General features: G+C 40.2%; 1 protein-coding gene across 1 annotated transcript; it reads left to right on the forward strand.

The window, feature by feature from the left end:
• The first annotated feature begins 11,443 nt into the window (after positions 1-11,443).
• On the forward strand, positions 11,444-13,081 carry LOC146485046 (QRFP-like peptide receptor). Its single transcript, XM_085103757.1, has one exon. The coding sequence runs from the start codon at positions 11,803-11,805 to the stop codon at positions 13,078-13,080; it is 1,278 nt and encodes a 425-aa protein (XP_084959883.1). The 5' UTR covers positions 11,444-11,802; the 3' UTR covers position 13,081.
• Positions 13,082-13,745: the final 664 nt, after the last annotated feature.

The raw sequence follows: 13,745 nt of genomic DNA on the forward strand, positions 1-13,745 counted from the left end.
ATTTCTATAATTCAAGTTCAGTGTCAGCATATTTAAGGTGTTGCCCTGCTTTACTAAAATGATCCGATTGACAGTTGTGCTGAAGGCAGATTTGCCACTAAGACTTCATTGAAGGTTAAGGTTAAGAAGGACACTTGACCATATTGTTATTTTTATTGGATATCCTTTGATCACCAGTGACGCCCGAGTTATGCTGTTACTCTCCGACGGTTGGTGTGTTTTATAAACCACACTGTTTATCGTTTGCAAGTGTATTTTACTTCTATTCCGTATAGTAGTAATACTGGAATATCGTGTTGTGAAGCTAAATTCAGTTTAATTTAGTTAACAATAACCTTTTGCTCTATTTCCATAATCCAAGTTCAATGTCAGCATATTTTAGGCGTTTTCCTGTTTGGTTTACAGTTGTGCTACAGGCAGATTTGCCGCTAAGACTTCCTTGTAGGACACCGTAACCATTTTGGCATTGAGAATGATGTACTGATTATTCAATGAGTGGCACAGGCATACTCGGAAAGAGGAAATCCGAGTGCTCCCACACTGAGGAGTCAAACCGAAGACCTTACTAGTTCGGATGTTGTACCACTGAGCGACAGGAGACTCGTGGGAACTAACAATATCCTTTGTCGTATTACTATAATTCAAGTTCAATGTCAGCATATTTTAGGCGATTTCCTGTTTTTCTAAAATATCCGATTGACAGTTGTGCTATAGGCAGATTCGACACCAAGACTTCCTTGAAGGTTAAAATTAAGAAGGACACTTGACCATTTTGTCATTCTTGTTGGCTACCATTGAATCTATTTCCAGTAACTCCCGAGTTGTGCTGCTACTCACCGTTGGTGTGTTTTTATAAACCACACTGTTTATCGTTTGCTAGAGTATTTTACTTCTCTCCCGTAGTAATGCTGGAATAATGTGTTGTGAAGCTAGTTTCAGTTTAACTTAGTCTTCAATAACCTTTTGCGCTATTTCTATAATTCAAGTTCAATGTCAGCATATCTTACGCGTTTCCTGTTTTTCTAAAATATCTGGTTGACAGTTGTGCTGTATAGGCAGATTTGCCTCTAAGAGTTAACCATTTTCACGGTCATCGAGAATGATGTATTATTCAATGAGTGACACAAGCATACTCGTAAAAATGAAATCCGAGTGCTCCTATCAGGAGTCGAACCTAAGACCTTCCTATTACTACGTTAGGATGCCCTACCACTGAGCTACAGGAGACTCTTGAGAGCTAAGGTCATTAAACTAGGAGTATATACCAGGTTCAATATATCATCATCACATTTATTCCATTTTGTCATTCTTATTTCCACGGCAACGCCCAAGTTGTGATGTTATACTCACCCCTGCTCCGTTGGTGTGTCATTGTAAACCATATTGCTTATCCTTTGTGGGAACCATCCGGTCTTGGTTCAGATAGAGTTACAAACGCGCTGAGTGTGTAAGAGAGCTTGAACAAGCTAGCTGATCGAATAATTGAAGAAGATGAACGCTGTTCACTTTATATTTTGGATTGATCAATTCTATTCCGACTAAATGTAAATTAGCAATAAAAAGAACTCCCTGGCAAATGTCGGAAATGATAATAAAACAAACATCTCTATCAAAAACGTCTACTCCGTTATGATAAAAAACGCATTTTTACCCGCCACCACTGAAAGCAAAATTTTAAGTTACGGTTTTAATCAAGCAAATATAAACAGAGTTTATGAATTACCCTTCAAGATAAAAAAATGACATAAGGATATCAATGTCCCAATATAAAATCATTCATAATATTCTTCCAACAAAAGTTAGCCCTTTTAAAGCCAAAATTATGCCCTCAATGTCTCACTGACAGACATTCTTTAGATCACATGTTCTTACATTGCTCTTTAACTTTATCTTTTTGGAATTTTTTTCAAAACTGGTGGTCCAGTAAAACTAAGGAAAATATCACATTATCAAACAGCATGATTTTATATGGAATTTTTGACAACAAGATGCACATGTACGCTTTACACTACACGCTTCTTATCGCGAAATACTCCATACACTGCAAATGGGGGAGTTACACGATGAAAAACTATGTTTCGACAGTTTTTTGTCACACTTAAAGGAAAAAGTTAATATACAAAGAGAAATTGCTATCCAAAACAACAAACTTAGTAAATTCACTGAAATACACGGAATTCTTTTGTAATCTGTTTTTTTTTTATACTGTGTTTTTTCCTTTTTTTTCTTTATTTTTGTCGTTACTTGTTTTTTTCCCTTGTAAGTATGATAATATACATATGTACCGCACATAAAATCAATTGTAACTTACGTATATACTTCATAATATATTCAGTTGTAAAACGCTTCTGTTTATACGTAATTTGTATAGGTTACAGTTACTGTTTCTTGTAAATACTAACACTAATAAAATATAATTTAAAAAAAAGAAGATGAACGAAGACTCGGTTTCTTCTTTTTTGTGCCAAGCAAGTGTCTAACAATAGTGAATATACTGACATAATTATGTACTAAAATGGTCTCACTTGTGAGAACATTGTACCTATACTGACGTCAGGTATGCCATGCTTACGAGGTCCATTAAGGAGCGGATACATGACGGCCGCGCTGGCTCGGTTCAAGGAGTTGAAACCAGTATTACATGAGGCGGGCCAGCCAGGCGCTGGCTAAATTTAGACGTTGCCGCGTAAAAATAGCTCCAACAAGATTAAACGAGAATGTACTATCATAATTATATATATTCACTATTCTTTCGTCAAGCCATCATCTTTGTGAATTGTTTTTCAGATTGAGGCGGCTTCATGGTTTGCTATTCCTTCTAGTGGACGCTTATAAATAGCTAGGTAAATTATTTGCTACAGTTTCGCTTTTGCCGTGAGAAATTTGTGGCCCGGCGAACACGGTTTCTCCTAAGGCTTTGCGTGGCTAATTGGTATCACTGAGTCATTGGTATAAATTAATTGTTATAAGTTTCATCGGATGGGTGCTTCCCCTCCCCCCCTTCCCTCCCCCCCCCCCCTACGCACACTTACACACCCCACCCCACCACTAAACAAGATGAGTCCTACACTTGTCATGGCTACTTCCCTAAACTGCATAGATACGTAACTGAATTTATTTTTGCAATGAGCTAGCTGCGTATTTAGTGTCAGATCAGTGCATTCACGACCTTGCACTAGCATGCCTCACGGATGAAAAAACATGCAGCATTCTGATTGGCTCACCGACCTGGGCGAGATGGACGGCTCAACAATTTATTTCACTAATGGAGTTTCAGAAAAAAATGTTTTCCATAGAGTTCGCTGAGTTGGGTTTTTGACGTAAGGAACATTTTCTGCACGGTGTTTATGCTCTATGGTTTTTGTGGAATGTCTGCTTGCAAAAGTGGCCCGATGCTGCAATGTTTGTCGCAATTTGGTAGACAAGTGAGGTATAGCATTAATTGCGTGCACCAAATTGCCCTTCATGCGCTACAATTATACGGCGAGAATGATCCTTCGGTCGTGAAAAGAGAAGAAGAAAAGTTGAATGTATACCTGGTGTATATAAACCAAAAAGATATTGCCCCTGAAAAAAATATATCCATGAACACTAGGCAATTTTTATACATATATTTTTTTCATTTTATATTATCCAAGAATTTTGTTTTCTTCTTTTCTTTTTACTGTCGTAAGGATCAGTGTTGCCGTCTATAATTTATTATCTCAAGTATGTTTTTTTTCTGCTCCAGACCTACAAAAGCCGGATCCGACTTCTTTCAATGTCTTGTCTCTGTATTCTTGCCAAATTTAGAGTTTTAAGCCTAGATGCACTTGCCGATCATCATGATTCTGTGCTGTTCCAAATATTTTTTTGGCAAAGGCACGAAGAAATTTACAGAATGTTCGGAACTTGAATACACGTCTAAGATGTCTAATACTGGATTTTTTTTTTAAAATATTGTCCTGCGGTTGTTGTATTTTTTTCCAGGTTACTGATATATGATAACACGCTGGAGAATGTTTAAGACCGAACTGCAAATTAATCATTAAGATTTGCAATCCCCCCTTTAAATCACATTGGATGACTTTATTGCGGCAATGTCCAATAAGTAAATGAAATGACTGTTTTCACTAAAGTAAATTTTGACGAGCTACAAAATCAAAACTACGGCATGCATACCAGCATTTCCCAGCGGGAACTAAATGTGTATAAGTGGCCAGTGAGTTTCCCCCCCCCCCCCACCCCACCCCAAACCAACCACACACCCCTCCCGGCATTTGGCATGAGTTCCCGCTAGGGACTGGCTTGGTTTGCCGAGATCTCGCACGTCCAAAATCAATTTCCTCACATAATCGAATCCCCGGACGAGCCCAGCCAACCGGTTGCCCTACAGCACAATTAAATGGCTCATCAGCCAGTCGATCCATCTCTTCTTATGTGACATATGAAAGGATTGAACAGATCATCAAAATGCCAGAATATGAAAAATGATTCATAAACTGTGATGGGGTAAAATCAGCCATTTTTCACACGACAACGTTTAAATTTAGCCAGCGCCGGTCTGGCTCGCCTCATGATACCGGTCTGAAAATCATCTCGGCAAACCGAGTCGGCCCGGCTAGCCCAGCCAGTCCGGTTCATGTATTGGGCCTCTTAGAATCAGTGGCGAATCATGAGGGTCCGCGGGCCAGGAGTAAAATCGCTTCAGCTTGAAAAAAAAAAAAAAAAAAGAAATAATAATAAAAACGGATGCATGGTGACCTGGGCCCAGTTGCATAGAGTATCTTAAGATAAGAAGGAGTTTTGTACACTAGTTTTCTGCGTTCCGAAGAATTTTCTCGAGCGCTGTATTGGATAACTTGGCTGCTGAAGGCGGTTTTACTGAAGGAGACAGAAGGTAGGAAACGACTGCAGAAAACTTCCTTTTTTGTAAGACGCCTTATGCAACCGAGCCGGGGACCCCTTCCCTAGCTAAATCCGCCACTGACGTATAGCGTACATCAACTAACCCCAAATTTCATATACCCAAACGAGTTGGGGGAGGGGGTGGGGTGGGGAATTGTCAGGGCTGTCATTGACAGAATATTACTCCTATTATTATAAGTTTTGCGGTGTTCACCCACCGATCATGATGGCGTCTGTCAGAATCGCCGGAAATGGTTTATTATATTGCCCATGGCAACGGTTTGGCTTAAACCCACCTTACAAAAAAGGTGTTGCGTCCCTGCGCGCCAAATTTTGGACGCAAGGGAGACGCGTGTGAGAGCCAGCTATAGCTACTAGCCAGCTGGCCATCCGGATGAACCCAAACCACTTATATTATGAAAATAAATCCGCTATTTTCGATTGATATCTGTTTCAGTCCCAACGACGACTTTTTCATTGGGAGATAATATACTTGTTTAGTCTATGAAAGTCGTTAAAGAAACTAATCGCGCGATATGTATAGCGTAGTCTTCGATATTTAACGAAAAAAAAAAAAAGGCCTTAACATTGTCTTTGTTCTGTTGCAAAGCCGTGTATAAAGCACGCAAAGGTGTGACGAGAGCACGAAAGAAGTGTAGGGGGAAAGGCGAGCCACAGGCGAGTGTTTTTCCCTACTTCTTGTTTTGCAGTATTGGTTTCCTTAATAGATTTGTAGATCAATTTGCTTCAATTTGAGAGAACACAAGTTTCCGTGCACAGGGAATCAGTTGTCACGAAACATACAGGTTGTGTCAACACTGTGTTCCGATTCTACAAATTATCACTTAACGGGCGCCTTAACTCCTTCAATAAAACTAAGCACCACTTGAAGTCTTCTTAGCAATTTTGAAGCAGACAGTTGTACGATTTTAATCGTGACACTGCGGAAAGAAATAGTTATGTAATGATTCGTCAAAAAGTAAACACCCATAAAAATGGCTTCATTTGCATACTCTCACAAGGCACGCTTAATTTCAATGAAGCACACGCGAGCTATATCATGAATATTGGAAATAAACACGGTTCATTGCACGCTATACTCACCACAACTTATTGCAATTTTCGGCATTCTGACTGGTTCAAAGCATGTGCCGCAATAAACCATGACTTTCTCATTTGGAAATGACCCCTTTTTCAAAATAAATAGAAAATTGTACTTTTCCTCTGTTTGCTTGCTTCATTTTTCTACGGTTTACGGTGCATTTTACTACGTAGCTCAGTATTCTGACAATGTTTGTCCCATGAACCTAGTTTAATGGCCTCAGCTCCCACGAGTCTCCTGTAGCTCAGTGGTAGAGCATCCGAACTAGCCATCGGAAAGCCTTAGGTTCGACCCTTTGTCGAAGTATGCCTGTGTCTGAATAGTATATCTTTCTCATTCTTATTCTGCTATTTTGCGTAAGAATCATTCTACTCAGTCTTGTAGGATATAAATCCGTAGCCCAACTCAGCACCCTATGATCATTGGGGGGGAGGAACTCCCTCATATAAACTTTAGAGATGGGGTGTGTTCACGGCGGCCATATTGGAAAGAAAGCGAAACAATAGAATGATTTCCCTTTGGATATAAATTTTATTTTTATGTAAATATCTTTTACTGTTTGGCTCCCCCAACATGACCGCCATGCCCCAACCTCGTTCCCAGGGAAAAGCCCCGGTATGGTAACGAGGTCGTGTCATCCTGAGAGGTATTGGTTTTGAGACGTCTTTGTCTGAAAACAGGTCGGTATGGATTATACCATTTTGGTCTGAAAACGAGTATGGATTTTACCGTGATAATGTCTGAAAATGGGTAGGAATTTTAGAGGTAGCCCGATCTAAAACAAGAGTACTGAAAGTTTGCATTGCATATTTTTGTTTGAAATAGAGTCGTGGTTTGGGGAAAGAACTAAGCCCAACCAAAACTTCCAAATTAACCCTTTAATTCCTAATATCAACATGTATATTCTCCCTACCATTCTTTACATATTTTTTATGGGACCTAGTTGAGAGAATTTGTTTATAAATCAATGCATGTTATCTTTGGTGATCATTTTCTTTATTCTCATGATCTGAATGTTTAATCAAGCAGTGATATTGTGAGGAGAAATTAGATGTTGGTCACTATTGGGACTAAATCTTTAGATAAAAGCTATCAGCTGAGGGTACTTTCCATTGGTATTGTTTATTTTCATGCTCTGTACGCTATTCAAGGTGGTTCTTTGCCCAGTTCCTAGGCCTCTCTCTGTCTTTCATCTCAGGTCACGTGTCCGTTCGCCTCGGTTACTTCACCGAAGTGAATTGATCGTGAGGGCCCGGGAGAGGGCCGTGCACGGACTAGGCAAGTGGAAGGAATCTTTTTGTGTGACCATCCAAATGAAATCCACTGTGACGTTTTTCCCATGATGCTGCTGTAAACTAGGCTATCCAAAAGCGGGTTGTCACGTGAGCCTGACCATTGAAACGACAGTTCGCTCTCGAAACGTCAGCACTCGAATCTCTTTACGGTGAACAAACTACCTTAAAAACTCTGTCGATAAAACCAAACCTTAGTTTCTACTCCCCACCAACGCGGCACCACAGTGCCCTTAGAAACTAACCCCCTTATTCAATCCAATGACAGCTTTCTAACGTTGTGGGATTGTTCATTTAAGAAGGGCGCATTCTTTTGGACGTATTCGGCTCATTACGAATAATAGAACATGCGGAAGGAAAATTTACAAAATAAAATATTCTTTGAAAACAGAATACTCTTGGATAAAGGTGGAGTGAGAGCCAATCAGATTTATCTGCGCATGTGCATCTGTCAAAAAACCGTCCGAACATCAAGGGAAATTCCACCTACATTTGACATTTAAAGCGAGTTGGAATAACTGGCCCGATGGTGTTTGAAAAATCGCGAATTTGTTTTAATAGTGACGTTTTCGCTGCCGTCGCCGTCGTCGTTGCTAAAGCTCCCTAACGTAAGACGTTGCAAACGGTGCAGATTACCTTTATCGAATCACTGAACAAATAAATAAAGTCGTCGCTTTTTAAAACTTATAAAAGTTAAAATCTAAAATTTGCAAATATATTAATTTTTAACGCGGTGCATTGTCTAAATATCGAAACTTGAATTTAAAAATATTCCAATGTTTCCATTTCAATGCTCTAATGCAAACTAAAACCTGTTAAATTTTAGATTTCTTAAGCTAGTTTTCATCTCGGACTGATAGTGTTAAAAGACGGTTTCCTCCATGAAAGGAACTGCCGTGGTTGTTAATTAATAAACCGCGAGCTGGTCTCTATATATGTTCTGTAAATTCTAATTTAAACAACGGAATATGGCAAAGAAATAAAACAGAACATCATTATTCGGCACTGGCCAGATCAAATGAGGAAACAGAATTCATCCGTTTCCGAATTTTTTTTCCGGTTCAAACGTTAGCTATGAAAACCCTAACTGATATTTGCTGTCCGTGAATAGACTTCGCCCCTAAAATAGATTTAGTACCTATTTTAGATTTTATTTTTATTTTAAACCTTCCGGCGCTAACTGTCCTAACTGCATTCAGTTGTACTGGTAATTAATAATTGGTGACAACAAGCTTAAAGCTTAGCCATTGTGAGCGCAAAGTAAACCTAAAACTGGAGGCAATGAACATGCCAATCTTGCTCCTGGCTCAATACCTAAGTTCTTAAACCTGTAGTAACTAATTGCATTGGTGTTTTCACGCCAGAAGACAGGGCTCTGTTCTCTTTTCCGTCTTTCAGTGTTCCTTCGGGATGACCTGCTTGTCGCGCGTTTAAATTGGGCGAACAGGTAACTTCTTAGACGGATCCAAACCCTTTTTAGTGTGTAAACCGGACAGACACAAACTTGGTGTATTAAAGAGTCGTCTTTATTTTTTGAATGTCCGTTTTCACGCTACAAGATGGACTGATAACGCCTTCGAGTGATAAGATTATCTCAGAAGAATAAGTTATTTTAGTACACGGAAAAAATGCTATGGACGTCAGATTCTATGAACATCCGTTTGCACGGCACAAGATAGCCTACTGCGGCAGGTGCTTGATCTATAGAAATAGAAAATTTGCAAGCAAAAGATCCAGGCAATTTATGAAATCATGCAAATTTTGATTGGGTGGCCTTTCTTTTAGCCTAATTATGCTTTAAACATGTAGGTAATTGAAATTAATGTCTTAGCTCTGTTCTATTTCTACTCTGCCATTGACTCTGTCATTATTCTACTGATAATCTGTGAGCCCATTATTTAAAAGCCTTGTGGTTTCTCATGGACTTCTTCGCCAACTTTATTTTATTATTATTACTCTGCCCTGTATTTCTTTTTATTGTAGCGAAAAAAAAATAAACTTGAAATGGGAAGGGAAAATTAGAAGAATCCGGGCGGCTACGCGAAGAGAATGAAACGTGGGGGAGGGGAGGGGGAAGGGGTAGCCTCCTATCCTTCTCCCTAACTTCGCGCTCCGCGGTGGCTCTTAATTAACCCCCTCCCTCCTCCCCCCACATTTTTTTTAAACTTTGCAAAAAGTTGTATCTAAATTTGCTGATCACAGTGCTATAAGAAAAAAATGGGGGGGGGGGGGGGGGACGGGAAGGGGGTCACCGGGCTCGTTTTTTTAGTTTTAAATTAAAACGACTAAAACATTAGTGGTGTTTTTAACAGGTTATACGGTCTTATACCGTTGTTATGATACCCTCTTATGTCAAGAAGTCGACCACAGCTTACTCACCATAGATTATAGGCACCACTGCATGCTGTTAATCGGTTAATACATACAGTAGAGGGAGCCTGTTATTTAAAAGTCTTGTGGTTTCTCATGGGCTTCCTCACCACCTTTATGTTATTATTATTACTCTTGTACGGTCTAGTCTGAAATGTCAGCCGTCTCCTCCCCCTAACCCACAGGGGGCGCGGGTAAGGGGGAGGAGACGGCTGACATTTCAGACTATTGTACGGTCTTGTAAGTCTATTTATTGTGGCAAAAAATAGACTTGAACTTAGGCATTTGTTTGCCGGATACCATTATTGTTGCATAAGAAAAAACCGAACAGTTTTAATTTAGGCCAACATTTCGACTAGTTAGTCAGTAGCACTAGTCTTCTACGGGGCCATTAGTACGAGTGACAAAAATAGACCGGCTCCGGCCGCTTTGACCAAACACAGAGAAATGGGGGAAGAGGACAGGGATGGGGCAGAGGGCAGGACTCGGCGTCATATGTGGGTTGTGGTCGGTTGGTTCTCGTCCTCGCTCCGGGAGTTTTTTTCTCCGGGTACTCCAATAATGTCCAATAAATGCACAGTGAAGCGGAGGGGGGGGGGGGGGAGGGGAGGGGGATGGGAATTGCTGGAAACTGAGCGGACTTATGAATTCACGCACGACCCGACTTTTGCCTACTGGTGCCGAATGCAAATTGTTTGACAAATGAATCGTTTCGTGTGAGTCAAGCCCACGTATAGCTTACGTTGAAAATTGATGTACCAGGTGTGTACGGTAATAACTTAAGCGAGCGTAGGTTTTATTTGCGAGGATGTATTCTTTCTGTCCGCCTCGATAATCAATTAGCATTGCGGCAGCACGAAATGGGCGAGGGATTCGACTATAACAACATTCGACTATAACATCCGAGCGGATGGCTTTTTAAGTCATTATATGAAGCGAATGAACTATCATAAATCCTGCTTTTTTATATACAGTAGGAAATAGCCCCCCCCCCCCCCCAATAAAGCTTTTTTTTTTTTACATTTATTCAGTTGGAAACTCGAACCCGGATATGTATGAAAAGTTTAAACATGATAATCCTTGATAGATTTGATGGAATTGACGAAAGCGTCTGCGAAGTTTCATTTCGTAGATGCCTTAGTAAAAGCCGGTCAAATTTTTTTTCCTGGTTTGGAAATTTCATTAAAGTTTTGAATTTATGACGTGTTTTGAGCGAACTGGAGGGAGCAAACTATGAAAACAAAGACGCAAAACTTGTCAGTCTCTTACGGGGGCGATGATTTAGACATTTTGGGTGGCATTTTGCTTGTAATTATTTTTCGGCTTAAAAAGGTTTACGATTTTTAGATTTAATAAAGAAAATTGCTTTCCCAGCAATTTATTAGTTTTTATATTTGAAAGGTAAACTGGAAGGAAACTCGGAAAACAATGCATTTTCACTTAACTAATAAACAAACTGCATTTCAAGTCTGAAACGAGAACATTACATGTTGGTATTTCTTTTCGGAATATCCACAGAAAGATTTGGGTAGGATATGTAGAATTACAAAAGGTGGTATTTTTTTATTCGCTTGCTGCGAATCCATTCCAAGCTCGACTGTCTTCACCTGCTCTCAATTCATAATGTCGTTGCCTAAAATAGCATAGATTTGACAGATGCAATTTCATAAAAAAAAATTTCCAACAATGAGTTTGCGAAGAATATTGAATCAACCTGAGGCATGGAATTTTCCTGAATGGGCTCCCATATTTATTTAGTCTAGCTTCGATGTAGAATGACTACCTCATTGATCTATTTGGCTTTTCAGCTGAATATCTTATATTTTTTCCTTCTTTTTTCAAAAATATAACTTTAACAAAACAGGATATTGACGTAGTGAAGGTAAATGATATTTCCTGTAACTACACTGCACGCTAATTCCTCTTATCGCATAAAACATTGGAGACAATCTGCGCAAGTTGACAGTCATTTATTCCGCGTTAAGCTACCATTGGGTCGCGGTCTACATAAGCCTCGATTCTTAATGACTAAAACTGAACGTTGGAGCAACCGATCAAAGCTGTGCGCAAAACATAAATATCCGGTAAATACATCACAACGGAGCCAGTTTTCTCGGTCAAGTTCGAGTTGATCACGAGGCAACGTCAGTTATGGGAGTAAACACCAATTCCTCAACATTGTTTTTCCTCGAGAATGGTACGAACACGTCGCATGATAGATTATTACCGCTGAAGCGTTTCAACACCACAAGGATTGTTCTTCTTTCGTTGGAAACCCTTGTTTTCTTCGTGGGAATTATTGGAAACGTCCTTGTCTGTATCATCACCTCGAGGAAGCGCAACTTGAAGATCGTTGGCAATCGCTTCATTCTTAATCTCGCTATCGCTGACATGGGCATTCTGGCCATCTATTATCCTCTTCATGTTCTAAGCAAAGAATTGTCGTTTTCGTGGCCATTCGGAGAGTTCGCTTGCAAGACTCTCTACCCGTTCACTGACATCTTCTATGGCGTCGGCATTGGCTGCATCACTGCCATCGCGTTTCACCGCTACAGAATGCTGGTGCACTGCATGAAACCGCAGATGAAGATGCAAACGGCGAAACGAGTGCTGTTCCTGATATGGCTTCTGTCGTTCGTTATTTTGGTGATGCCTCTGCTTTTCGTCATGGAGTTGACAAGCATTCCGAAAATTGGAATATGGATTTGTCAGCCACGTTGGCCGAACAAGCTGTCCTTGAAGATGTACCAAGCGACCGGCATTTTGGCGTTTTACTTCTTTCCCCTCGCCATAATCTCCTTAACCTACGTTCGCATCAGAACTAAACTGCGGGATAACATTCGCAGAAACGATAGTTATAGGCGTGCAAGCTTCAAATCTGAAGACAGTACGCGCAAAGAGGTGGTCTCCAGAATCGGACAAAATCGTCGCGCCTTAAAACTTCTAGCCCCCGTGGTCATTGTTTTTGCGGTCTGCCTTGCGCCCTATATCTTTACTTCGTTGGTGTCAATCTTCTTGAAAAATCCAGTGCGGACTATTAATCGATTTAAGCACATGCCGACACTTCTTGGCGTCTCCCGACTTTTACTTAGCATAAATTCGTGCGCAAATCCTATCATCTACTCGGTTGTCAACACTGAGTTTCGCCGAGAATTTGGTAAGCTTCTGCGCTGCGATAGTGACACTTGCTGTGCGGATAGCACGGAGGGATTAGGCCTGAACACGTTTCGGAGAAGTTCTTCAGTCAGCAAATCTCACGCCAAAAGGGGCTCTTTTCTTCTCGCCAGGCGGAGAAGCTCGAGCTCGAGGAAAAGCTCTTCATCCAAGCCCTCGCCGAGAAATTCAGCGGACAAAATGCCTGCGAAAGAGGAAGAGCAGGTGAAGGAGTTAATTGAGCTTGAAGAGATGGAGAGACAATATGGAGGGTAGATTGACACCAAAGGCTAACTACTTCCACTGGACCTGGCTAGAACTTGCAAATGGAGAACTTCTTGATGAGGGAAAAGAAGTGTTTATACCAGAATACTCAGAATTCTTTTGGCGAAATAGTGAACATGAATAAAATTGATATGAAAGAGTTAAAGAATAAAAATGACAACAACAATACATGCTGCATTACAGAATACGAACAGTTAGCCTGACAGTATCGGCCAACATTGAATACACGTTCTTTTGTACATTCCTCATGCAAAGATTCATTGATTGATCTCTTCAGTAAAAAAGCCATCGGTACAGTAATAGAGTGGTATACTAAGAAAGCGATGGAGGAATTAAAATAAAAGAGAGCAGAGTAGCTGCTTTGTTGACAATAAGGGCGCGTGGATTTAGGTAGCTCGTTTTTGCCCATAACCAACAAAACTCCAGTAATTTTTTTTTCAAGGCAAGCGTTAGAACTTCAGTGTTTATTTATCTATTCTTTTATAAAATGTGAACAGGAAACGTGGTTTACTTCGTTACCTGTGCTGTTTTAAATCATTTTCCAATTTCAAGCACTCGACGGCAGTCAAAACGTTTCTTTTAGTCTTCAAGTTTAATCGAAAAACTAGTTTAGATTTGTGAGTCAGCAGATAAAACATTAAGCGAGTGATAACTGA

The sequence above is a fragment of the Pavona decussata genome, unplaced genomic scaffold, assembly GCF_977016875.1.
Source record: "Pavona decussata unplaced genomic scaffold, jaPavDecu1.1 SCAFFOLD_28, whole genome shotgun sequence".
NCBI classification, from domain to species: Eukaryota; Metazoa; Cnidaria; class Anthozoa; order Scleractinia; family Agariciidae; genus Pavona; species Pavona decussata.

Excerpts from the sequence above, each read along its gene's own strand:
- LOC146485046 (XM_085103757.1), top strand. The coding sequence starts at position 11,803 with ATGGGAGTAAACACCAATTCCTCAACATTGTTTTTCCTCGAGAATGGT.